Here is a 23,955-nt window from a genome sequence, read left to right as displayed (position 1 = left end):
TAAGACTATGAAATTCGAAATCATGGTTACGAAAAATGTTTGCGTCCTGCATTTTCACAAACAGTGCGAAAGCGATGGTCCGGAGGAAAATTGAATTTCTATCCAAAGTTCAGCAAAGTAGCAACGAACGTGTAGCATTTTCTCATTGCATGATGCATCGAAAAGCCCTGATGCTATCCGCCGAATTAGATGTTGCTTCGAGATATGTTAAAGAAGTGAACTTTATTAAAAGGCGGTTTACTTTCTAGTCTTTGTCAAGTTCTGAATATGAAAACTTACTATTAGAGGCAGTCTTAAAGTGGCTTTCAAGAAACTGCAGTTCAAAAAGTTTGTATTGAAATTAAATGATGAAAGTACTTCTTTTTCTAACTGACCAAAAATCTGATTTTCGCGAATTTTTTCCATTATAAATTTTGGCTACAAAAAATATGTTATTTGAGTGGTGTATTTGAAAAATTAAACAAACTAAATTTGTCGTTTCAAAGAAAAAGTTGCAACATATTCCAGTAAAATAATGATCCTTTTATTATGAAAATTACCTTTCGAAAGTCATCGGAGAAAATGGTTCATCAGAAGTGTTTGGCTCGATAAATGAATTATGTGCAGCGAATCATCAAAAAAAATTACTTGTTAAAAAAGTTGTAAATGAACATCTTCGGCATCTTGTCATATTTTAGTGTCGATGAACTTATATGCATTGTGAAACCATTCAGAATTGATGTGAAAAACATTACTAAATTGCCAATTAAACCTCCAGCAAAAACTTTCCGAGTGTTTTGGAGTTAAAAATTGATTTTAATGCGAAATTCCTTGAAGATATTTGACTAGGAGTCGTAAAAGAATTTTCAATGACTTTTGAAACTTCCATAAACTTTGTTTTACCTTTTTATACAACATATTTGTGTGAGGCGACATTTTCGTCTTTCAGCACCACCATGAAATCAAAGTATCGATCAAATCGAAAGAATATTGAAGAAGTGCTTCGACCTGAGGTTTTGACTATTTTGCCAAGATATAATCTAATTAAAAACAAACAGGGACACCCTTCCCATTTATACTTTATCCTCACAATCGCGCTGTAAGATTGTTTTCTTAGTAGTACACTTAATAGACAGACTATAGTTAATGTTTGAACTTACAGAAGTAATTAAATTTATTTTTATTATTGAATATATTTTTTTGATGTCTTAAAGACCTAAACCTACTATGGTATATTTCAATACATTTCAAGAAACTTGACAATTTCTCTGTTTCATTCACGCGAGTGTTTGATTTGCATGATGCTTTCGAAGGTCTGCAAAATTTTCGTAAATATTATGGTGTGTCCACCCCGAAAAAGTTTAAGAAACCCGGCTTTAGAGCAACACAACTTAGAAGGATTCTACTTAATTCCCTTTAAACTGTAAAGATGAAATTTTTATCGAATGTTGTGTGCTTCTCTTCCGGCAGCTGTATTCTTCCACTGCAGTTTCGGCAATCTAAATCCTTTTTTAGAAGTTTATTAGCAAAATATGTATGTCTTTTTTTGTGTTGTGACTTGTAAATTTATTTGTTATAGAAGAAATTAAAAAAAATTCATTTAAATTGGAATTTGTTCATAAAAATGGAAAATAAATTCGCAAAAAAATTTACCTTAAATGCTATTAAATTTGCTTGATGTTGAAATAATCGGAAGAATTTCCAACATAATGTGAAAATGATCTGTGATCCAAAAAGTATTCTGAAATATTTTATTTAAAAGTCATTTTATAACGTGAGAAACTATTTGAAAAATGACTCAGTTTCAAATTTATTTTCTTATCTAAAATATTTCTTTTTGAATAAAATATACTCCAATATTTTTACAGTGTATATTTTATTCTATTCTAATTTTGATACTATTCGGTTAGCTGGCTCAAAGAAATTCAACTATTTTTCTTTTATTTAATTTTTTTGAATGTCTGTTTTGTTGAGTGTAAGAAAAAATAATATTAAAAATACAGTAAAATAAGAAAAAAGTTTGTAAAGGTCTACATTTTTGGACGATTTTTTGTTTGCGTCTGGCTAACTGAAAAGTACATTAAAATTTTTTAATTTGCTATTATTTTATAGTTTTTAACGCATTGCATATGAAAAGATACTTAAAATTTAGCAACCATTTTTGCACTTTCGAGTTTTTCCGCCATACTTTTAGAACTAAAACTAAGTTAGTTTTAAAGTTTTTGCAATGCTGTTGTAAAGCTTATTTACCCATAAGCAATTTCGTGAAGAGGAATAAAAGAGCTTTATTTATAAATGAATCTGACTGTTGTTCCGATACTACAGAATTATCTTTATCAGTGCCTTTTTTTTTTTTTTTTTGCTTTTATTTCTTTACCTCCTCAGCTCTAACGAATGTAATTCTTGAGATGAGTGCTGAACCGAAACAATTGAACCTATTCACTGAAACTTGTTATGCTGTTGTTTGCTAGCAGCACAAAGGTAACCCTATCTATTTGTTAACTATGCTTACATTCTTATCACTTATTCTTTTCAATAGATCTCTAAGTAGGTTAGAGAATATAGTTTTACAATATAGTACCACAGACTGAATGGCCTAAAAATTCTATTCCTCTTAAGATATGAAGATTTATATAATTTTGAGTAACTCTTTTAATAAGGAATTTATTTTATAACCGTCGTTGAATAGGCGACCCATTTATAGACTTACGCCTACTGATGTTCAACTTCGTAGCCTTGTAATTTTGAACCCAATCCAGAAGACAAGGGAACTACTGGATCAACTATTAGGAGAAATTTGCCTTCGTGGACGACTTTTTGAGTGAACTAACCCGCATTATCGTTACATGGAGAGAAAAACCACACGGTTAGCCTGACGGCAAGGGGACTCTAATCCACGATCCGTCTACCACTGAGGATATTTTACGTCAGCACTGTAGACGGGTGCGAAATTCATATCATCCAGCCATTCCCTCATTGGAAGGCGGAAGCGCTATCCCCTGAGCCATCACAGCTCTAATGAAGACTTTAATTAAAGAAAATTGCAACAGTACAGAAATTTGGCTTTTTACCTTAAATAAAATGCTATTTAAGAAAGTACCACGATTGGAATAGGTCAACAAAAATTAAGATGTCTTCCTCCCCCTCATAAAGTTCCATTAGTATTATTACCTCCTTCAAGTTATACAAACGATTAGTGAACACATGAGATGTAGAGTTTAACGGAACAAAAACCGAAATTGGCCTTATAGCTCTAAATACAAACGGTACAATATACTATAGCTGACAAAACTGAATAAGAAGAAGAAAAAAAAAGACCTTATTAGTTCTTCAATCTACGGACAATAAGTAACGAATTATTGTATAAGAAATCATTCTCAAGAGACCAAACTTTGCCCCTGTTACGAGAAAGTGCGCTGAAGAAACAAATTAGCAATCTTTTTACTCCATTTGCCCAAAATCACATGATCTCTATAAAATCGTCGAATAGGTAACAATCAACCAACAAAACAAAAATGAAGTTACAGTAATTTTTCACGGTAATCTCTTTTGAAAGGAAAAAAAAATACTATACCCTGGTCAAAAAATTAGGAAGGAATTAACTATATGTACCATATAATTTTTTAAAAATACTGAAAATAATTTAATGTGAAATAAATTACGTATTATTTATTTTTGAAATTATCAATTTAAATTTATTTTATTGTAACTTTTTATTCTTCAACTGTGGCATTATTACCGTTAAATTAAAAAACAAACTATGCAATTACCCAATTTTTAACAACATACTTTCAAATTTAAAAGAAGAAAATATATATTTCTTATAATTTTCCCTGGTCTTTAAGCTTTGTAAACTGCTTGTAAGTACTTTTCTTTTAAATCGTAAATTCTTAAAATGATGTTCAAAGCATTTTTTTTCTGTGCATGTAAGTTAGTTTTATCGAAAATTCCCATGAAAATATTATATGAGCGCATTAAATTTTTTTTTAAATGTAAGAATCAAATTTAAAAATTACATTTTTAATTTTAAAAAATTTGAAATCAGATTAGTAATTTAGTTTGAAAAAATAATTTAAGTGTTATATCATTTTAAAAAATATATATTGGGCAGAATAGCGAGAAGTATTGCATTGATGTTCAATGGCAAGTAAAAATACAGAGTTTATTTTCAAAATTTGCTGTGAAGTTACAAATATAATTACGAGATTTAATCGATGTTTAATTCAGTTGCGTTTGGAATTACTAAAAAATCGTTTTCGTTTATGTATTAAAAAAAAAAAAAAATCCTTCTCCGAAAAGTGCAAAAGAAACCAAAATTTTGTATTTATATCTGATTTACGATTGCATTATTGGGAGTTATTTTTAGTACTTGGGAGTTATTTTCAGTACTTCCATTCCGAACAGCCATAGAAATATCGCCATAAATAGGTACTACTGGTATTGTTGTAATAGATGCTGTTGTGTTGTAATAGTTACCTGATGTAATAATATAGGTACTGTGGTTATAAGTTTCTTTAGGTCCCTGAAACACATAAGTATTACATTTTTTTCTGCGAAGAAAGTTATTCTTCTTTTAATCAATTCTCATGCCATAAAAAATTGAAAACTTCATTATTAATCGTTTAGTACTTGAAAACATAAATATCAACCGCATTTCAAACACTGATCAGTACTTATCCATTGCCTGGATATCAGATGAAAGCCCTTGCACTAAAATAGTCGCCAAGTTTTTAAAATATTAATGATTATTACCACTAAGTTATCTAATTTAATTTTAGCGATTGATAAAAAAATTTGCAATTTTATGCAAGCTGTATTTTTCTACCCTTCATTATTGTAAGTTAAATTAAATGTAATAAAAGTAAAAGTACACTCAGGGTCAAATAAATAAAAGTCTGATGCCAGTTTTACCAACCTTTTTTGGTACCGAACTAACAGATTCATAATAATAACAATCGCTAATTCTAAAATCATATTAATAATAATCGTGCAGTTAATAAGGACTAACCCAATTGGATAATCAAGATTATTGGTAGTCATTTCCTCTTGATACAATTTTTTTTTCTTGTTCTAAAAGATGTGCATTAACTTTAATCCTCATTTTATTAATGCAGTTTAAAATTATAATAACGATAAAGAAAATAAAAAAGGTTTTGTTGCATTTGGCGAATCAAATTTGGATCGTGAGACCCGTGTTAAAATATAAATAAGGTAAATCTATCTAAGTAAGCTAAGAAAAAAGTGGTTATTATTATATAGTAAGCTTTTTTTAATTAGCTTTTGAATTTACATGCCTAACACAATCTCAGTCACCATGGTTACTTCTGTAGCGTATCTACCACTACAAAATTACAACTACAATTCACTAGTACATAAGACATGTTAACTCGACTGTATGTCGGGGTACCTTTTCATAGATGACGGTTGACATGGTCTAATACTCCTCTCCCCACATTGGTGACCCGGACATGATGTGAACACGCCTACCTAGACAGTAACGCCTACTTCGATGGATGATCCACATTGAACAGTTGACTTGTGACTGTGACATTATCCACCTCCTCGCACTGTTGCTACTCAGTCTCGTCTCGATCATGCACAACGTCGGCTTGCATACTTGTGATTACTGGACAGCTAACGGCAACAGAGGAGCGACTACGACCGTGAAGTTAATACACCTCTCACATTCAGCACTCAAAAAAATACGGTGATCTTAATACAGCTCTCCCAGCTTCTCACAGAACAGCAATGAATCAACTAGTGGTATTCGTTCATCGAATTCTATCACAGATATAATTCTAGTGGGGGAGTACTGTAGCGTATCTACCACTACAAAATTACAACTACAAGTCACTAGTACATAAGACATGTTAACTCGACTGTATGTCGGGGTACCTTTTCATAGATGACGGTTGACATGGTCTAATACTCCTCTCCCCACACTTCTAATTAAGAAATTCAACACCTTCCTAACACATAGCCATTTGCAATATATCACACAATAGTAAATTTTAAAAAACCCGCGCATAAAATGAGGTTGTTTTGAAACAACCATGTTTTATATGAGTAGTGTTCCGCTTATTAGTCGTGCAACGATATTTATGTGATAGCATGTTTATTGATGATAACGATATACGATAGTTTATATGAGTAGTGTTACATAGAGTGTTCCGTAATAACTGTGCTTAACATATTTTGAGAGCCTGCAAAAAGTACAAAGTATGCATATTAGGAGTAGGAAATTCATTCCTAGGCTAGGGAAAAACAAAAACATCAATAAAAAGAAATACGAAATCACTATTGAGTAAAACGGGATCAAAAAGTCAAAAAAGTTTAGTAGTTGCATGAATCTTATGGTTCCGAATAAACACTTTCGCATCCTTTCAACTTCCTCGGCAATCAAATGAATCTTTTAATCTCGCTTTGGTTATTAAACCAAAGTATGATTCGACATTTTTTAGTTTCATTTTCCTTTCTTTTTTTTATTTATTTAATATGGATTCGCTACCCTTAATATTATATTTGTCTTTACTTCATGAAAAAAACAACATTTTAAAATATATATTAAGGGTGGTGATTACGAAACACCTTGCACATAATTCTATTTAATGACTGTCCGAGTCAACCCAACTTTTCTTATGGCAGAGACTGAAAACTTGTTGAGACGATATTAGGAAAAGCCAGGGATGTCAAAGACTGACCGGGAAGAATTTCACTCGCGTTGCGACGCTTGCGACTATCAAAAACTTAAAGTAAGTTAAACCATTTGGATTTTTTTATGGAGTCTTCAAGATTGTTATGTATCAGCATTCTGATATGGGCCATTCAAATATTACGTAAGCACCTAACAGCGGGAGGGGTTTCTGATTTGCTTATTTTTGCTGACAAGGGGGGAGGGGTCTGAGCACTGCTTACGTAAGACATTAAACTCTCCTTATTTTCATAAAAAGCAAAGTAAAATACATAAAAAAATTACTCGTGAAATTTGGGAAAAGAAAAAATTGGAAAGGGAGGTCAAGAGTATTGAACTCAAAAGATTTCTAAAGAATGTATTCGACTCAAAGTTCTCTAAAATGAATAAAAAGCAAAACCCTTTTTTAATGAACCTTGAAACTTTGTTTAACGGAAGCTTTTTATTCGAATTTAATCCTGAAATTAGATTGCTACAGTCAAAGTGAAAGCAAAAACCGGAAAAGGTGCTGCAACTTCCTTACGTAAGCATGGAAGGGGGTTGTGATTTGCTTATTTTTGCAGACAAAGGAAAACGGGGAGTCCAAAATTATCAAAAATATATTTACGTATCATTTGAACGGCCCTAGTGAGATCCTAATAGCAATTATAACTTTCACGTGTATTCTAAACTTAGATATTTCAAATTGGTGTTGAATCACAATATTGTTTAAATTTGCTGAAACCTTAATATGATGAAATGTTGATCCCTATTAACGTATAAAATGAGGCAGTATGAACTTGATTACACTACACTATGATTCAACATGGTTGGTAGCATTGAATTTAAATGGTAGTTTCGTGAAATCCACATATTCTGAATTAGAAAGTAACTCAAATTACGGTTTTAAAATAAAAATTTGGCAGAGGAATTTAACAGCCGCAAATGACGACTATAGCCATCCTCAGAATCTCTGCAGTCTCAAACAAAAATTTCTTTTAGTTAGATCTGTTCATTTCCACTTATTTCTAAAAACTAATTCCTATTCTTCACTATCAGATTCGTTGGAAAAATTTGTATCTTAAAAAATTAGTCAGCTTCAAAATCCTTGAAAATCACCAAATTTGAAATAAAGGTCATGAAACTTTCCGTGATCGTAAACACCCTGATTCTGGTAGCTCAGGGGATAGAGCACGCACCTTTGGGGTGACCCGGGTTCGAATCCCAGTTATGGCTGGTCGATACGAATTCTGCACCAGGCTTGCACCAACCACAGTGCTGACGTAAAATATTCTCAGTGGTAGGTGGATTATGGATTAGAGTCCCCTTGCCGTCAGGCTAACCATGAGAGATTTTCGTAGTTTTTCTCTCCGTGTAAAGAAAAGGAGAGTTATTCCTTCAAAAAGTCCTCCAAGAAAATAAATTTCTATCAATACTTGATCCAGGAGTTCCCTTGTCTTCTGTATTTTGTTCAAAATTACAGGGTTACGATGTTCAACATTAGTAGTCGTAAAATTAGAATCTGATAATCCATTCCAACGACGGCAATGAAATTAAAAAAATTAATAAAAAAAGAACATCCTTTGTACGAAGAATATATACTATGCATTTTTTTTAATCAATTATTCAGTAATACCTTGAAGAATTTTACATGGCAGTCATAAGCAATTGAAAAAAAAAAAACCACGATTATCGAATTAAAAGTGTTCGACAACGTGTTAAGTACCGATTTAAAAAAACGCTATCATTTCTTATAACTACCTATAGACTTTTTTAATTTTTCTTATATATATATATATATGGGTCATTCTCACAAAAACAGTCGTTTTCATGTCCCCAGTATATTTTATGTTTGTTTTACAGCTTACGAAAAAAAAAATCAGGGAAAGTGTCCTTCAGAATGCAAGCTAACAAAAGAATAAAAATAAAATTATCAATTTTTATTTTTTATTTATTTTAGGTAATTAAAATATACCAATATGTCATTCCCTCACTTGTCCCCACTGCTGATTTAAAAAAAGAAAAAAATTGTTTCTGAAATAAAAATTTTTTTTTTACAAATTCGTGTTTTTTATTTCAGAATACTGAAATATAGAATTCAGAAAATCAATTTTAAATTTAATTTCTGATAAAAATATTAACACAGCACTATTTTAAACTTTGTCCCCAGTGTTTCGCGTCATTCCCTCACAACAATGTTCTTATCACCTGCAATCTTCTTAGAATAAAAATATTTTAATAAAAACTTCAGAAGTTAACAACTGGCATCATAGAACAAAATTGCAGTATGTTTCCATCTTCAACTTAAAGAAGCTTTGCTGTGGAATAAATTTGAATGAATCAAACCAGGTAAAATTTTTTACATTTGTCATTCCCTCATGTCATTTTTTAGAGTAAAATAAAATACAACTTCATCGAGAAAGTGGATAATTATATGTTGCTTTCTTGTATGAATATAATTGTATGTGATTGACTTCAGAAATTAATTAGGCCTAACTGTTATTTTTAAATTTTATTGAATTCGTCATTCCCTCACTAGTGTATAAAGTGAGGGAATGACGCTGAAGTGAGGGAATGATTCAAGATGAGTATATTATCAAATTTTTTTTTGTTCAATCGTGCCAGCCAATTTTATTTCCCAAACCTGTAAAAACTATTAAATATATAAGACTAAATTATAATAAATATTAGATATACTTAGTATGTTATCATTTTCAAACTTTAGGTAGATGTAACTTAGATAAAAACATGTATTAAAATAAAATATCATTCCCTCACTATTAGTGTCATTCCCTCACTTTTTAAATAGTGAAAATAATTAATTTACTTATTAATTAATTTGAAAAATAAATTAAAAAATTAATAAATTAATTTATTAAATTAATTAATTTATTTATTAAATTAATTAATTAATTATTAATTATTATAAATTAATTAATTATAAATTAATTATTTAAAAAATTAATTAATTTAAATATTAAGTATAATTTATAGGATATATACTTTCTTTATAATGCCATTACATATTTCTATTAATATAAAAAGTTTCAGAGCTTTTTATTCACTTTACTTTTTTGGGATTTTATGAACTGAAAAATGACAGTTTTCGTGAGAATGACCCATATATAAATCTAAAAATATAATCAAACTTACTTTAGTTGAACAACAATAATAGAAATTTAATAATAAAAATTACATTTCCCTTGGACAATGAGTCATTTAGCAAAATTTTACCTCAACGTCACAGACACGAGAGATCTTCAAAGGAACCAGCCCTTCTATTCTCTTTAGCCCTGGATCAAAGTGGTCACCCACCCGCTTACTGACCACAGCCAGTGATGCTTGACTTCGGTGTTCTACTGGGAACCGTTTATTTACGATCAGTCCACTGCGGGACGGAAAACCTCTCGAAGATGGAAGGGAAGGGATTCGGTTATTCTAAAAAATGGCGTGTAAGGGTGATTTTCGAATGCTTTGCCTTAACATGGAAGTAAACGAAGCTCGCTCATTATACATCTTATGAAAATGCTTAAATTGTAATTAATACTTATTAATATGTTTCAGAAAATGGAATCGAATCCTATGGTACGAGAATTAAGAGATAAAATTGAACAACTAAGTTTCAGGCTAACGGAATGTAAAAATGAAAACCAAATGTTAAAAAGAAGTTTGCAGCAGGCTAAAAGGGTAACTTTTCTCTTCTTCTAATGAAATTTACTTGAATAAATAAAACTTATCAAACGCAGGTGTTTTGTATTGTAAAATATACCCAAAAAGTCATGATTTAACACTGAATCAGTCAAAAGCTACAAACCTATTTAAAAATAAAATAATGCGTGCTACGAAAATTATATTATTGTCTATCTATGGAAAGAACTCCTCTCTCCATTGCAGTAGCGGTAACTAAGGTTACGAGGGGTGTTGGGACAATATTTAAGATAGGTTAAGGCTCGGCTCGGCAAGAAAAAGGAAATCGGGTGAAAGAGAAACTCCCCTCACTGAAATACGCTGTTCTTGTTTCCATAACAGTATGCAGGCTCAGACTTCGTGGTGAAGGGAGTTCTTTCTATAGACAAACTATAGTTATGTTGCGGAGGTTACTATATATAAAGCTTCTTAACTCACCCTGGACTGGGCGTACGTCCTCTTCTACGATGACTTCAGAAGTTCTTGGTTCGAATCCTGCTAACAAATATCTCTCTCACGCCCTCTCCTCCACGTTGGTGACTACGGGAACTCAAACGCGCGACACAACTCTTTCACTGATCGACAGATGGCAGCACTATACTACATCGCCTTATTCCACTGTTCGTCTTGATTCGACAAACAAATCATTTGGGTCCACTGCGTCAAAGCCTGAACTGCACTGGTATGGTGGCTTCTATCACGGCCTCACTGTCTCGTGAAACGCTCGTGACTGACAACGAGTAAGAATTCTCGCTCACTGGAGGTGGAGTGTGTGGCAGCCACTATATATAAAGCTTTCTAACTCACCCTGGACTGGGATGCACATCCTTTTCTATGGTGGGTAGAGCATCCGACTACGACTCCAGAGGTTCTTGGTTCGAATTCTGCCGACAACCCAAAAATATCTTTTTAACACAGACTCCTCCACAATGTGCATGATGTTATCGTTTTAAAAAAATTAGCAAACTAAGTTAGATAGTTTGCAATTCAGTTTTATTTTGAGTAATTTAATTGATCCGTCAATTATATCACGATTATCGATTATGATTATTATTAACCTAATAGATGGTGTACAAAGAGGTAGGGGCTTCTTCGTTAGACTTTCAAGACATGCTGAAACGCGGTTCTGATTCCAGTCGAAAACAAAGAATGGAAACCATTATTCACCTCAAAAGGAAACTCCAACAGCTGCAAGACTATTTGAATCAGCTCGAAGGAACCTCGTCGAAAACTCAAATTATTGAATGCCCTAAGGTGAAAAAAAGTGAAGATAAAAAAGATTTCTGGAAAATTGAATTGGAACGCCGAAAAGCTAAAGAAGTATTTATTATTATAAACTATTTTCAATTTTTCCCTACCGATTTTTTAATATTATTATTAAATAATACTTGATAGTATTATCTGTTGCCAGTTATTATAATAATAAGAAATTAAAAAAAATATCAAACTTTACTATTTTAAGAAAAAGGGCCTTCTAAAAGAGGATTTCTTTTTCAAATCATTATTTAAGGGTGTCCAAAAATTTGCGAAATATTTGAATTTTATGCCATTAGAATTAATGTTGGAAAAAAATCAGACAGAAGACAGCTGATATTTCAGGATTATTAAAAATGGAACATTATGCGTATGGATGAGAGATGATGAGTCATACTTTGGGTGTCGGCTAATGTGAATTAACAACGTTGAACCAACACCTAGAAGAGAGAAGGCTTCTCTACGCATCAATCTAGTAGTCTGACGTAATGAACCTAAACTACCGAGTGGGAAGGAAAATTGTGTTCAGGCCACTAAAGGATCGGACTTCTTGTTTAACCCCTTTAAAGTTCTTCTCTCTTCTAGGCGGTGTTGGTTGAACTCCCTTTTTTCTTCTGAAGTATCTACTTTCTATAAAGCATCGACCACGCCTACTAGCCCACAACCACCCACACAATGAAGCAGTGACTCGCTGCAGAGATATTTGGAAGTCTGCACATACCAAAGCTTTGCTACTGCCCGTTGGTCAGTTGTAGCATTTTTAACAGTTGTCGCTTTTTAAAAAATTAAAAAAAATTTCACGATATATAAAACCATTGATATTAATAATGTAAGACATTTATTTTGAAGCGATTCTCAAAGTGCATGATAAACATTACTAGGTTCGCCACTATAATGAAGAAAAATTTCAAAAAAAAAGGAGCTTAAAGTGAAGTATTTTTCAGAACATTATGAAATATTCATAATATTTCCCGATTTATTTTTAAAAAAATTATAAATGCACTTCGGGTGGCGATTAGTTAACGATTTTATAATCCCTGTGGTTGGTGGGATCATTAATTTCGCGCAAAAGCACAGAACATACCCTATCTTTATTTAGGCATTTTAAAGGCATACACATTAAGGCTGATTGATTACAGGACATCTTGGAGTGTAAGTGAGTATATTGTTCTTATATATAACACTTTATTGGTATTAATTATATCGTTTTATTTGTTGGCATATTTATTGTAAGAAGTTCTGAAAGTTTAATAGTTTAGTAAAATTTTTAATATATTTGATGTCTCTTTTAGACCACTGAGAGAGATGTAGCTCCACTGCTGGAAGAGAGCAATGAATTGCGGAGACGACTTGCTGCAGAGAAAACAAGATTCAAAGAACTTAGAGAAGAAGTAAATTTGCTTCGGGCAGAATTGGACAGTCAAATACAGAAAAATGAAAGCGACATGAGACTCACAAAATCCTTCAAAGTAGGTTTTTAAGTTTAAATACTAAAGGCGTTCAGTATTTAAAATTATATTCAGTATAATTCAGTATTTTTATTTAAGGATATCATCTATTCTTAAATTTCTATGAAATGCGGCAAAACATTACTTCAGAGCCGCGATGGCTCAGGGGATAGAGCGTTCGCCTTCCAATGCGGTGAACCGGGCTCGAATCCCAGTCGATACGAATTCCACATCCGGTTTGCACCGACCACAGTGCTGACATGAAATATCCTCTCAGTGGTAGACGGATCATGGGTTGGAGTCCCTTTGCCGCCAGGCTAACCTTGGGAGGTTCTCGTTGCTTTCCTCTCATGTAATGCAAATGCTAGTTAGTTCCATCAAAAAGGTCCTCCACGAAGGCTAGTTTGTTCCAATGCTTGATCCAAAAGTTCCCTTGTCTTCTGGATTGGGTTCAAAACTACAAGGCTGTGGAGTTGAACATTGGTCGACGTAAACCCATAAAATTGGGTCGACTGTTCAACGACGGTTATAAAACATTACTTCAAATCATTGAGTACAAAGTAGAAAACATACCGGCCAAATACTAAGATTATATCGATTTCTTATGGCAGGTATGGTGGATACTTTACAAGTACTTGGCATTTTTCTACTTATAATTACATTGGTAGTAAAAGAGCAATAGGTGTTATCAAAGTTCTTTGTTATTTAATGTAGCTCTTACCTATTAACATAATTATAAAAAGTAATTTGTACATCATGGTGGTCATAATCTTTTTAAATTACAGTTATTAAATTCAAAAATGAATATTAAAATATAAGTTTTTTTTTTTTTTTTTTTTTTTTATCAATAGGAAAATTCTTCGAGTTAAAACGGAAAGGCTGGCGGCTATGTATAAAATGAAAACAAGTACTACTTCTCCTGGTTGGAGGTTATAAAACAACAAAGCAAGGAATAAGAATTTCTTTTATGTCTGTCTTACATAGTGAATGTGATTCAGATTAGAGTTTGAGACTATTGTACAGTGCTAAAAAAAACGGATCACCATATGATTTTTTTTTTTAAAAAATTTGACTTCTCAGGAACATTTGACTGATTTCGCTCAAAATTTGTATTTTGCCATGTAAAATTAGATTCTATAAATTTATGCAAAAATTGAATGCCTTATAATTCAGAAATTTTTTGATTATTATTAATTAAAGTTAAAAAAAATAATGAATATTAACTGAAAGTTATTTTTTCATAGAATTATCTTTGGATAAACGAATTTTCTAATTGTATGCAGAAAAAAAAAAAAAATTTAATTCGCACAAAAAGTTCTCGAGATGTAGCGAAATATGTAAAAAATGAAACTAACATTATAAGAGGTCCAAACTTTGGACCGCACTCCTGACCAAACTATTGAGACCATATTTCCCAGATTGCGGTTACGCTCACTATTTTGGAGATCTGAATTCTGAATCTGTCGAAAAAAGGTATACTTATTCAGATCTGTTCATAATTCAACATGTTGAAGAAAAAAAAACTTACTTATTCAGGGAAAGTACGTTTTTGTGTGTGATTTCGTAACTTACGCGAGCATTAATTAGTTAGCATATCGAGGTCACCCTCTGAACAAGATTGAGTCCTAGAACGTTAAGATCCGATAATTCGATCAAATGTTATTCAGAGTGGCTCTTTTTTGTTTTTTCCTTTTTCGCACTGCACGTAACGATCACGTTATTCGTACAGTCTATATTATAAGACATGATATTACCGATATATTTTGAAAATAAATTTAGAATCACTGTTATCGCAATGTTTAAAAAATCTATTTTACCATACAACGCCTGTATAAAGGAGGGAATGAAAAAAAAAACGTTCTCTGACAAGTGAATCAAATTTTTCCTCCTTAGATTTCGCAATACCTGGTGGGAACTAACTCTTGCACCAATGACATTCAGTAACGACGAAGAACAACTTCATTGTGACGGTAAAATATCGTTAACAAAATTCTAATAATCCATAACATTTATTTTAGACAATTGAAAGTCAAATTCAAGATACTGTGGAAGAGAGAGCTGAAATACGAAGAGAACTTGTCGGTTGTAAAGCTCGAAATAAAAGACTGGATGACGAGGTATCTGCATTAAAAGGGGAATTGCAAACATTGCACACTAAAGCACAAGACAATAACATGCTGATTGATTGTTACACGGTAGGTTTAGTAGGGAGTGGAGGGTAATTCACTTTCAATATTAAATGCATTTCAAGATAGCGAAATCTTTAAACTCTAAATAAAACATAGTAATTTTTTGATTTAATACGAAATTTTCATTTAATTTTCAAGTAAATATTTGGTGAACGAAGGGAACAGTAGATTGGAGCCACCTAGGTTTATAAAAAAAAAAAGGAAACAATTTTTATAGTGTTTTTATTTAGTTTTCAAAGGATGTAGGCAAAAGGGCGCTGCCTCTGAATTTATGGTGGGAGAGACCAAATAAAATTATTTAAATGGTTACAATGGAAACAGTCTCAAACTTTCCCCATTCATAGGTTTAACCAGCGATCCTTGCTTGAAAAAAAAATTTACCATTGTCCGCACAAGCTCAAAAATTTCTGATCCACTTACTTATTATGTACCAAAAATAAAATAGCTTCTATAATTATATATTCTGTAACTATACATTTAATTTTTTAAATATNTCCTTTAAATTTACTAAATGCACCTGATTATTTCTCTTATGTGGCACTATAAACTTAGGTATTTATCTATCTATTGGCATGGTTATAATTATTATTAATTTCTTTTGATTGTCTTAACTAATAATTTAAGACGTGTTAAATAGCTAGTTTAACGTTAAATATTTATTTAGCTTCATTAATAATTCAAGTAGGGTCGAATAATTACTAAATTTAAATGCATGAAATACTTTGACAATATCGGTGACAGTTCTCAAAATGGTAAAAATTGTTAAAGCACTTCGCGGCAACAGCTAAAAGGTGAGAAAAAATTGGTTAATGTATTGTTTAAAACTAATTAATGTGTAAGGTGTTAATTGGTGAAAAGGTTGAAGAGAGAAATACAGTTGTGCTAGACATTTGATTTGGTTACCATTAAAGTTTATATATTGTACAAGACAATTTTAAAAGGTGACCAAGCTGGTCACCAAAGTTAGTATAAAATTTTTTTTTTCCTTCATCATTTTAGTTTTTAATGTAAATTTTAAATAAAATCTCATTTTTTATTCAGAGGAAACATAAACAAATTCAAGAAGCAATAGAAGCTGAAAAATCAATAACACAAGAAAAGATGAATTTCTACAAACTGGAATTGCAGGTCCTAAAGGATAATTACGATTCCGATATGGAAATACTGGATTCATTGCGGAATATTTTTGTTCAAAAGCATCAATTGCTTTCTGAATTAAAACAAGACATCGAAACAAACTTTCTGGTATGTTATATCTCGTATTTATTGTTATTTTTATTCATCTTTTGCATATTTAAACTGGGCCATGATAGTCCAGTGATTATAGAATCGGGCTGCTGTTCGGAGGGCCCTTGGCTCGATCCTCGACTGTGCCAAGACTCACTGAGTAACTGAGATATACATGATCGTAAAATATGTGGAATCGAAGTCCTATGGTCGATAAATAACAATAATAAATAAATATAAATTATTACTTTTTTGCATGAAATTATATTTAAATAAACTACTTTTTTTTTTTTCATTTTTGAAAATAGTTTCTTAGATGTGTGGCATAATAAATTTTACTATAAATTTAAAAGGATTTCGTTAAAAATTAATTTCACAAATTTTTTCCATAAAAATTTTATTATTAGAATATTTTTCGCGTAATTTTTAAAATGATGACATGCACTCTGCGTGTGTACTGTAAATTTTTTTCGTAAATCACAATAGAGCGTCGAGTCTTATAGAGGGGAACGCGACTAATTTCATTCAAAGTTACTAGGGACACTTTGAAAAATAATTTCTCGAATTTGCAACTCAAAATCTAAATTTTTAAAATACTTTCTGCAAACGTCAATATTGAAAATTTTACTATTTATTTCTCATTCGAGCAAAAACTTTTTTTTTTCACAAACAGCAATAGAATGTCGAGTTTTATAGAGGATTTCGTAGGGCTAAGTTTTCAATGTAACAAGAGAGATTTTAAAAACTAATTTTTTAAATTTGCTACCCGAAACCTAAATTTTCTACAAATGTCAATTTTGAAAATGGTGCTATTCACTTTGCATTTAACCTCTTCCTTTTCACGCCAGTCAAAATGACAGGGTGAAGTTTCGACCTTTTTTTGGGCCCGTGATATTTCCTGACAGGTGTGTTCAAAATAACGCCCAAAAAAGAATAAAACAATCTATTTCTTATCACTGGAATTGTAATATGTTTAGAGATAGTTAGTTTATTTTAAACTAGATATTAGCATTCATATAAGATGTAAACTAAAAATTTACTTAAGTTATTTATATTGTAATTGATTTAGTTTCATGTAATTTTCTTAAATAAAAAAAAGGCACTTTTATGAAAGTTTTCTTCAAAACTATGCGACCATTGAGAGGTTGAGCAGAAAACCTTTTTAAGAAAAAGTAAATAAAATGTCGAGTTTTATAGAGAAATGCATATAGATAAGTTTTAAACTTTGCGAGAGACATTTAAAAACTAATTTTTCAAAGTTGCAACACAAAAGCTAAATTTTTTAGGCATAAATATTCTATTTAAATGTCTGCAATCTATTAAAAATTCGTCAGTCATATTTTCATTCGCATGCGAATGTTTCGCGAAGCTTGATTTAAAATGCTGCAATACATTTTACATCTGGTCTACATATTTTTACAAATCCCAAATGATACGGAATTTCGAGTTTTAATAGTACTAAATAAATACCATTGCAAGGAACAATGAACTCTCTAAATTTCATTACAAACTACATGGTTTTGATGTGAAACTTACTACCGAGATAAATGAACCATTCGTGAGTTTTCAAATACAATAATAAATAACATTAAAATGTGATGTCAATATTTTACAAATAATTTTGCAGCAAGTCAACTTGGACGAACAAAGCCAAACAGTTTTACAACAGGATAACTTGGATGAACAAAACCAAATAATTATGGAGCAAGATAACTTGGAGAAACAAAACCAAATAGAAGCGGCAACGAACAAATTAAAAGACCGCAGTTCAAGTGCAGTTTTTAACGAAACAGAAACCCATCCATCAGAGTAATGCCATGTTTGCCATTATTGATTTATTGTTGTTGCATTTGTGTTGTTTGTTAAGGACGACTGCATTTAAATAATACTATGTTAAGTTCAGATATAAAATGTAAGAGCCGCGTTGGGCTCAGGGAATAGAGCGTTCGCCTTCCAATGAGGCGAACCGGGTTCGAATCCCAGTCGATACGAATTCTGCATCCGGCTTGCATCGACCACAGTGCTGACGGGAAATATCCTCAGTGGTAGACGAATCTTGGGTTAGAGTCTCTTCGCCATCAGGTTAACCGTGGGAGGTTCTCGTGGTCTTCCTCCCCATGTAACGCAAACGCGGGTTAGTTGCATCAAAAAAGTCCTCCACGAAGGCAAAATTTCTCCCAATACTTTATCCAGTAGTTCCCTTGTCTTCTGGACTGGGTTCAAAATTACAGGGCTACGGAGTTGAAGAACATTAGTAGTCGTAAACCCAAAAATTGGGTCGGCTCTTCAATGACGGTTATAAAAAGAAAAATATATATATACACTGGTGGACAAAATTAAGAGATGGAAAGCATTTTTGCACATTTCTATGACGCTATTTCTGGACGGTTATTGATATGGAGGGAACCTGGAACCCGTTACCATCCCAGCAACATTATCGAAAGGGACCATTATGCTGGTGGAGGATTCATGGTTTGGGCAGGGATCATGCAAGATACCCGCACACCGCTCCATACGTTTGACAATGGTTCCGTGAATGCCCAGAGGTACAGGCAGGAGGTCCTAGAGCTCTATGTGCATCTTTTCAGGGGCGCTGTTGGCCCTGAGTTCATTTTTATGGACGACAATGCGCGACCACCTTTTTTAACGAAATTTTAACTCATTTTTGTCTCATTTAATGAATAAAAGAGTTGTTAGATTTTTTTTACTTATTTATTTATTTGAAAAACTAGCATTCGATTCCAAGCGGCAGCATGAAGCCACTACATTGCCACCATCTTGCGGTTGATCGCACCTTAACCTTTATGACCCCCTAACCCACAATAGGATGCAGCAGAAATGCTTTTATTTATTTTATTGTTTTTATTTGTATCAACTTAGACAATGGTTTGTTAGAGATTAATGAACATTTTCTTTATTTAACTGTTAATTTTCGACCCATAAGCTTTAGTTACTTACTTTTTAATTACCTTTAAAATTTTATTTGAACTGCATTAAAATAGCATATTAGTGATCTCAGTTACTTAATATAGTTGAAGTCATAATTAGTGTTCTGATGCCTAATTTGTAATATTTTGATTTCTAAAGCGAAGAAATTTCTGTAGAAGGCACTACGATTGCAGACGATTCCGTAAGAGAGCAGAATGCAGCGATGAATTTACAAAGAAGGCAACTACATTTTGATATCGCCATGTACCAAAAACTTCTTGAAGCATCTCGAATCGAAAAAGAGCGCCTACAATATATATTTCAACTGCAAGAACGACAGTAACTATTTTGTTTAAATCAGTATTAACAAGAGAACAATGTGTAAAGTACATGATGCTTTTCATTTCATAAATTTTAGATGAAATTGGAATGCTTAAAAAGAACTTTAAGTCAATGACAAAGGCAAGTAAACAAACACTCTATGAGCCATTGTTCGTTCCACACATGACGCATGCAAATTATTTAATATTTTCGAAAAGAAAAACTGCACAAAAATTTATCTTTAGATGAAAATTCATGTACTTAGAAAACCGCAAAATCTCTGTATTATATCTCTCTATAAGTTCCATCACTTAAACTTTTAATCAGAAAAAAAAAGAATAATTTTTCTCACACACCCACTCATTTACTTAGCATGTCTATTCGCTGACTTAAATCACCGAAATAAAAGTTTTAATAACAGATTAACTTCTAAATTCTTCCTGGTGCGTATTTTTATTGATAAAAAATCCTTAATTTTCCTTTAAATTTACTAAATGCACCTGATTACGCTATTTCAAAACCCCGACAGATTTCTCATTAGTTCCAGAGTTTAAGAAAAAGAAAAAAATTATTTACTTCATCGATAATAGTTTTTCAATTTATTTCATGATTTTACTTATGGATTACCGTCTAATAGCTTCTTGAGCAAATTCCATGGTTGTTGGAGATTAAACCGAATTATAGATTTTCTTTATTATATACTATTTATAGATTAAAACTAATTATAGAAAGTTAAACTCTTTCTTATTTTGTGTATTCTTATTTATAAAAGTAACTAATTTTGTTTCCGAGAGTAGTTTTTTTTTCTTCTAGTAATTAAATAGCGATTTTTTTTATTATATATTGATAGGTCTATTAATAAATTCACTTGGTAATGTCATTCTAAAATGTCGGAAAAATTGGTACAACGTGAACCATAATATCAATAATTGAACCAAATTACGGCTTAAATTTCTGTCAACCTTTTATAAAGCGTTAAATTGAACATGATAACTCATTAAAGACAACTCACCTTAATGAGATTTAGGTCAACAATTATGCAAAACTTCTAACTGTATAATTTCTTATGATTTCCGTGTTTTTCCAGTGTCATTGAAGGTTGGACAATAATTGATCTACTATATTCAATTAAGACTGCAATGTTTCTTTCAGAATGAATGGAATAGCCACGCAGGTAGTCGAAACTGGAAGATTGGTCACTGCGAAAGACATCGAAAGAAGTAATCTTAGAGAGAGAATAACTAGAATGCAACGAACATTATCCAAGAAGGCTTTACTCTCTAAAAATGAACTCGAAGATTTACGAATTAAGTAAATAGTTTTTATACTCTTATCTAACCACATACTCATCCATCCATGACCAAGGACCTTGTCCCGTTTTCCAAGGCTCTATCTTTTAACGAACATGGTAGGAATGCCACGTGATTTAGACCCCTGTCAGACAACCTGGAGAACGCCTGAGCTGGTACTCCTCTATCCAATCTTCCACCCTGCAATCGAAAATGCAGCGTTACAAGAAATATAACTTGCACCTTGCTGCGTATACTTGATTATTGTTTACTCGGTTGCCAGGATTGAACTTACGATCCCAAGCTCTTACCAAAAGCGTGAGTGACGCCTTAACAGACTACTCCACACTTATGTATTCATATACACTTATGTATTCATATACACTTATGTATTCATATGCACGCATGTATACATATGCATATACACATATATATTTAGATACATACTTCTAGGGATTCGCGATCACAACGCTTGAATACGCCATCTGGGGAGAACACCGGTTCCATATGGAACCGGTGTTAGATAATGTATAGAGAAGGCGAAAGGGTCATGACATACAGCTTGACCCTTCTCTATCCTCTATTCTCTTCTCAGTTGTGTAAGAATGTACTCCGAACACATATATATTTTGATACATACTGCTAGAGATTCGCAATCGCAACGCTCGAATACGCCATTTGGAGAGAACACCGGTTCTTTGTTTTGACCCTTCCCCCTTTTCTCTCCTCCTCTTCTCGGTTGTATGGGAATGTACTACGATATTTTCTTCTTTCTTAATATTTTTTTTACTTAATTGTCAAAAATATTTTTTTTTTTATTTCCATGACGCTTTCTTTTAGAACTATGTTAAATTTAGTTTTCAGTTCCAAATAGTTTCCCAACTTAAAAGTTTGTAATCTATTTAAAAATCACGAGAGAAACTAAGGTGCTTCCTTCTCCTATGACTCTCAACGTGCTAATGGTGAAAGCATGTGAAGTGTTTTCTTTGGTAGAGAGTTCTGCTTTAAGCCACCTGAAGTCAATTTCGATCACCAATTATGGTTTAGCTGTGATCCTTAGATAATGGTGGCACCTTCGCTTGCTACACTGTCACAATTTAGAAGGTGGTACACATACTCGGTTTCTGAGCATGCGTTTATATATTTTTACAATATTTTATCAGCTTTATCTGGAATTGTTTCAGATAATAAAAATTTCTGGTGGAATCAAAAATTTGTGAATTGTGAATCGACTCTAACCAGAGTATATATATTATCTTAAGTAAAATAAATATATATAAAAAAAACATATGAATCAATCTGTAAATAAGACACAGAATAACGCTCTAATTATTTAATTATTATTATTATTATTTATTTATTTTTTAGAATTGGTGGTCAAAAAGAAGAAAATGAGTTTTTGAGAAATTTTCTATTATCATCTGTTAGCAGTCGAACGGAGGATTTTACTCTTTACAAGAAATTTTTGTACGACACAAAAAATTTTTTCGAGGATGCATTTCAAGAAATAATTGGACATTTTAGTCGAAACGAGCCTGCTGCATTACCAAATGACATCTCAGTATACAGTGTGAACTAAATATCTTGTACATTATTGCCTTTTTCAGACTAAAATTATCATTTTTATCAATAGTATTATAATTCATATTATTACAAATATTTAAATTAATAAATTAATTATTTTTGGGTTTATTCGAATTTTATTCTCTAGAATATGTGTTTATTTGTATTATTTCATTTATTTTCTTTGTTTTTATTTATTTATTATTTTATTTATTAATTTATAGCAGACTCTTACAAGATACATTTTAAACGTCCTAGTCTAATTTATAAATTGTTATTTTAGTAGAGAGGTTTGTATTTATCTACGATTTGTGCATATAGTTTGCGCATATATAGCTCTAGTCATTGCAAGTTAGTAACATTTCAAAATCATAATTCCAAGACTTTTTGCGTCAGTTTTAGTTTACTACACATCAATTAATCCTTATATCTGGAGTAAGTAATGTTTCAGTTTGGTGCGGTATAACCATTTCTGACTAATATATCTATAAATTATAGATTCAATTGAATTCTAAATATCCCAAGTTCTAGAGTCCACTCATGATTATAAACAATAAATACTGTAGGTACGAATAAAGCTAAACAATGTGAATACTTTTAAGGCCCGTTTACACGGTCCAATTTCTTGTATCCGAGAAATTGGACGGATTTCTCTGTCCAAGAAATTTGATGATTCGTTGACACTATCCAAGTTCTTGAATGTCGCTGATTGGACGGGAGAAACACTTGCGCATGCGCATTGTTCCTATTCAACATTATGAAATCATACTTATATGACTTTAAAATTACTGAATAAATTCATATAAAATCACAATAACACAAATAAACCGCAACAGATCAATTTATCTGGACTAAAATATATGAAAACAGACAACAAAATGTCATAATTTGCTGCCTGCTTGTTGACGTCACAAAACCTAGGACGGTGATTGGTTAAGGGAGAAAAAACTTGGATGGAAAGTAGAACATGCTCTACTATCGTCCAAGAAGTTGGACCAAGTTCTTGGATGTTTGTTTACACGATCCAAGCTCAAAGCAAAACAAGTTTCCATCAATATCAATCAATCTCTGTCCAAGNAGTATTATTTTATAATGTTGAATATGAACAATGCGCATGCGCAAGTTTTTCTTTCAACGAATCAGCGACATTCAAGAACTTGGATAGTGTCTAATGTCAACGAATCATCCAATTTCTTGGACAGAGAAATCCGTCCAATTTCTCGGATTCAAGAAATTGGACCGTGTAAACAGGCCTTTTAATCAAGAACTTTCTTCAGTGTCGAAGCCTAGAATAAGGGAAGGAAAAACACGAAAATGTATAAAAAGTGATAAGCAAATTGCAACAAGGAACAAAGAGGATAACTATTTTCATTTGACAATAAAGTGTAAGTTTTTTTTTT

General features: G+C 32.0%; 1 protein-coding gene across 2 annotated transcripts; it reads left to right on the top strand.

Annotated features, from left to right (window-relative positions):
* Positions 1-3,726: 3,726 nt before the first annotated feature.
* On the top strand, positions 3,727-22,678 carry LOC107450546 (coiled-coil domain-containing protein 13-like). Of its 2 annotated transcripts, XM_016066362.3 has the most exons (11): positions 3,727-3,839; positions 6,625-6,731; positions 10,214-10,336; positions 11,402-11,656; positions 12,883-13,059; positions 15,057-15,233; positions 16,269-16,472; positions 18,082-18,263; positions 19,542-19,721; positions 20,856-21,014; positions 22,361-22,678. In XM_016066362.3, the coding sequence occupies exons 2-11, from the start codon at positions 6,666-6,668 to the stop codon at positions 22,569-22,571; spliced, it is 1,734 nt and encodes a 577-aa protein (XP_015921848.1). In that variant the 5' UTR covers positions 3,727-3,839; positions 6,625-6,665; the 3' UTR covers positions 22,572-22,678. The 2 variants fall into 2 exon arrangements, with proteins under 2 accessions (XP_015921848.1, XP_015921849.1); XM_016066363.3 differs by lacking the exon at positions 6,625-6,731 and having other exon boundaries at positions 3,735-3,839.
* Positions 22,679-23,955: the final 1,277 nt, after the last annotated feature.

This window comes from Parasteatoda tepidariorum, chromosome 7 (assembly GCF_043381705.1).
Source record: "Parasteatoda tepidariorum isolate YZ-2023 chromosome 7, CAS_Ptep_4.0, whole genome shotgun sequence".
In the NCBI taxonomy this organism is placed as follows: Eukaryota; Metazoa; Arthropoda; class Arachnida; order Araneae; family Theridiidae; genus Parasteatoda; species Parasteatoda tepidariorum.
Note: the sequence above shows the minus strand (reverse complement) of the source record. Positions and strands in the feature narration are given on the sequence as shown.